The sequence below is a fragment of the Microtus pennsylvanicus genome, chromosome X (genome assembly GCF_037038515.1).
Source record: "Microtus pennsylvanicus isolate mMicPen1 chromosome X, mMicPen1.hap1, whole genome shotgun sequence".
In the NCBI taxonomy this organism is placed as follows: domain Eukaryota; kingdom Metazoa; phylum Chordata; class Mammalia; order Rodentia; family Cricetidae; genus Microtus; species Microtus pennsylvanicus.
In genome coordinates this window covers 80,632,193-80,636,176 of record NC_134601.1, presented here as the reverse complement: position 1 = coordinate 80,636,176, position 3,984 = coordinate 80,632,193, and the positions used below count along the sequence as shown (strand labels likewise).

General features: G+C 37.1%; 1 protein-coding gene across 1 annotated transcript; it reads left to right on the top strand.

Moving 5' to 3' along the window:
• The first annotated feature begins 2,343 nt into the window (after positions 1-2,343).
• On the top strand, positions 2,344-3,166 carry LOC142841531 (AP-2 complex subunit sigma-like). Its single transcript, XM_075958485.1, has 3 exons — positions 2,344-2,456; positions 2,639-2,640; positions 3,063-3,166. The coding sequence occupies exons 1-3, from the start codon at positions 2,344-2,346 to the stop codon at positions 3,164-3,166; spliced, it is 219 nt and encodes a 72-aa protein (XP_075814600.1).
• The last annotated feature ends 818 nt before the right edge of the window (positions 3,167-3,984 follow it).

The window sequence follows — 3,984 nt, the reverse complement described above, 5'->3', positions numbered from 1 at the left end:
TAAATACAAAAACATGAAATCCACATAGTCATTGATGTTCAGGAAATGACACGGCAATTTTTATTTTTGCCTTGTGCAGTATAACTGAACAATAACAGATGTTAACCTTTCCCATTCAATATTCAACAATATAACTTTCTACATTAAAAGACAACTTTCTATAAGGACAGTTAGGCTATATTAAATATTTAATCTCCAAGATAGCGCTAATGACATGCAATGAATTTCCTAGATAAACTGACTAGGTATTAGGAGAAACTATAAGATCAGGTACTTGGGATACATTTTAAATGTATTTTTATTGAAAATGCAACATATTTTGATCATATTTTTGTCTCTCTCAACACCTCCCAGATCCTTCTTAGTTCTCTTCTCATCCAATTTATATCCTTTTTATTTCTCTTAAAAAAAGAAACAGAAATAAAGCCTGGCATGGTGGTGTATGCCTTTAATCCCAGTACTCAGGAGGCAGAGGCAGTCAGGTCTCTGTAAATTCAAAATGAAGTGAGTTCAAGGACAGCTAGGACTGTTACATAGATAAACCCTGTCTTGAAAAGAAACAAAACAAAACAAAAAACTTGAAAAACAAAAATCAAGCATCCCACAAAAAACAAACAAAACCAAAAATTCAACACACACACACACACACACACACACACACACACACACACACACACACACACACACACACACAGAGAGAGAGAGAGAGAGAGAGAGAGAGAGAACAGAACAAAAAGACAGAAATCATAATAAGCAAAAGACCATTCTGACAAAGATACTCTAACAAAGCAAAATGAGACAAAAAGTCTACAAAAATGTCATTAAGTTTAAGTTGATCAACTACTCCTAGACATGTTAAGTAGTTGGTAATATATGAAGTGAGACCCCGTTGGAAAAGCTGATTTTTCCTTGCCTGTGTGTTTCACATGCAGATAGAGTCTTGGTTAGATGTGGATGCCTGCAACCACTTCTCCATTAAATATAGCTTGAGAAGGTATATTACACAAATCTGTTTAATAAACAAATTAAGTAATGCTGTTTTAATTACGATAGAAATATATTCTTATGCATTAGCAGGGATGATGGAAGGAATTATACAAAGGGGAACTATATAATGCAGAGAAAAGCTAAACAATGAACAAATAAAGGAGCAGTTAGGAATCATCTTTTGTTTCTATACTTGATCTTACCCACAAGATTAAGAAATGATTTGTCTTTCGTTTTTATCTAGAGTAACAGAGAGCTTTTGGGATGTGTCAGAGAACACCTTTCTATCAGGCAAAGTCAATTAAACCCAGGTTATACACATGAAGCAGAATAGAATATTTTCCTACTGGTTTGTGTTATGATGATTACTAGAATGTATCCCTTGAGTTTATATTATTGTGATACTAATCTGACCTTTCATGCATCTATTTTTTCTACATTTTGGGTCACTGATGTTTTAGTAAGAGAGGGTTATTGAAAGATACATTTATTACCCTTAAAGGCCAATTAAAATTATCATTGCATAATCATTTTACTTTTCTGCAAACCCAGGAAAATTTATAGCCAAGAAAAACCAGCTTACAGTTTAAGAAGAATACACAAAACCAAATATGTTTATTCTGAAAACTAAAATAGAGACATTTGCTTAAGGTCAGAAATGTTTTTGAGGATACAGAAGTGATACTTGATGAATGAAATAAAAAATCAAATGTATAATGAGAACTAATCCTGCTAGTTTATGAGATTTAACAGGGCTGCTGGTGACAAAAGGGATTTCTGTGAAGACTGTGGAATGTTAATGCTGTAGGCTATTATTATTTTTCCATTAGGGTTTGCAAATATGAACCTCCTTCTAATTTCAATATTCCAATTTATTATATAATATTCTCATAACATTCTTCTGAGTAATCACAGGCATGTGTTCATAAAATTTGTATATTTAAACACCACACTTTAATGCATCATCTATCCATCATCATCATCTTTCTCTCTTTTTGTCTATCACTTATTTCTCATATGTTTTTGGTAAGGGCATAACATACCTGTCCTATTACAAAAATTAAGGGCACAGAGATATTACTAATGCAAGGCATAATTGTGTATAGTAAATCTCTTCTTTGTACCTGAAAATGTTTGCACAGATATTTAGCAAATTAAAAACGTAGATTCTTAACAACAAAATGCCTTGTGTTGAACCTTGGTTCTGAAACTTGCTGGCACAATGAGGATGGTAATAATACTTACTCTAAAGGGCATATGTATTAATATATTTATACAGGTGAAGCATTTAAAACAGAATACAGTGACAGGGGTCACCGTCATTCATTTCATTCTCATCCAGAACCAAGTGGCAAGATGTGCTTGGCCAAGTGGTACATGTGGTTTGATGATGATGAGAAACAGAAGTTGATTGAGGAGATACATGCCTTGGTCACTCTTAGGGATGCCAAGCACACCAACTTTGTGGAGTTCTGGAACTTCAAGATCTTTTACCTACACTACACTAGACTCTACTCTGTATCTGTGTGGTCATGAAGGACAAAATTCTGGTCTTTCCAGAGACCCACAGTGGAGCACTGGACTGAAATCTCAAGGTCCAAATCAGGAGCAGAAGGAGAGAGAGCAAGAGCAAGGAACTCAGGACCACGAGGGGTGCACCCACACACTGAGACAATGGGGATGTTCTATCGGGAACTCACCAAGGCCAGCTGGCCTGGGTCTGAAAAAGCCTGGGATAAAATCGGACTCGCTGAACATAGCAGACAATGAGGACTACTGAGAACTCAAGAACAATGGCACTGGGTTTTTGATCCTATTGCATGTACTAGCTTGGTGGGAGCCTAGGCAGTTTGGATGCTCACCTTACTAGACCTGGAAGGAGGTGGGTGGTCCTTGGACTTCCCACAGGGCAGGGATCCCTGATTGCTCTTTGGGCTGATGAGGGAGGGGGACTTGATTGGTGGAGGGGGAGGAAAATGGGAGGCGGTGGCGGGGATGAGGCAGAAATCTTTAAGAAATAAATAAATTAAAAAAAATTCTGGTCTATCTCGAAACCATCTACAACTATGTGGAAGTACTAAATGAATATTTCCACAATGTCTGTGAACTGGACCTAGTTTTCAACTTCTACAAGGTTTATACAATGGTAGATGAGATGCTCCTGGCAGGTGAAATCTGAGAGATGAGCGTTGAAGCAGTTGCTGAGGCTGTAGTCCCTGGAGTGAGGTGGCCTCCACTCAGCCAAGTCTGCTGTACTAACCTGCCTGCTTATCCCCACCAGGTCTGAGGGCCACCCCAGCAACACCCTCCCTTCCTCAGTTGCCCCAGAGGAAGGACCCAGCAGGGACTAGGTTGTATGGAAAGAGGCTGCAACGAATTGGGTCCTACTTTAAGGACAGAGGCCACCTTGATGTCCTGAGTAAATGTGCCATAGTCGTGTGATGTTGTGAGTGAGCATTCCCCAATAAATTTATGGTCCTGTTTGGCTAACAAACAAACAAACTTCCCAACAAAAAAAAAACAAGACAGAATAAAACCCTCTAAAAACAAAGTATAATATGGATAGGTCATTAAATGTTAAATACCTCCATGTAATGATGTAATTTGTAACCTCGGAATTGATAATTCTACATGGAGTACTTCACTCTGGGATAAAATATTAACACACATGGAGAAAACTGGGAAAAGTAGTAAGAAGTGAGTTGTATGATGTAGGCTACAAAGACGTAATTCATGAAAGAACAATCCATTCATTGTGAGTTTGCAGGTGACTGAAGGTTTTGTGGTCTGTCTTTCCTGTATGCATGGGTACATATGTGAGTGAAAATGCAAACACAGACAAAAGCATGGATGTAAGAATAGATAAGCAACATGATTATTTATATGCAAGAGAATTTAACTATGGTTATATTTTCTAATTCTTCAAAATTGAGAACTGATACAATAAATATGAATAAGCATATTTAAAAGCCCCCTCCTAAATACTTTAAAATGATA

Coding starts and splice junctions, on each gene's coding strand:
- LOC142841531 (XM_075958485.1), top strand. CDS start 2,344: ATGTGCTTGGCCAAGTGGTACATGTGGTTTGATGATGATGAGAAACAG.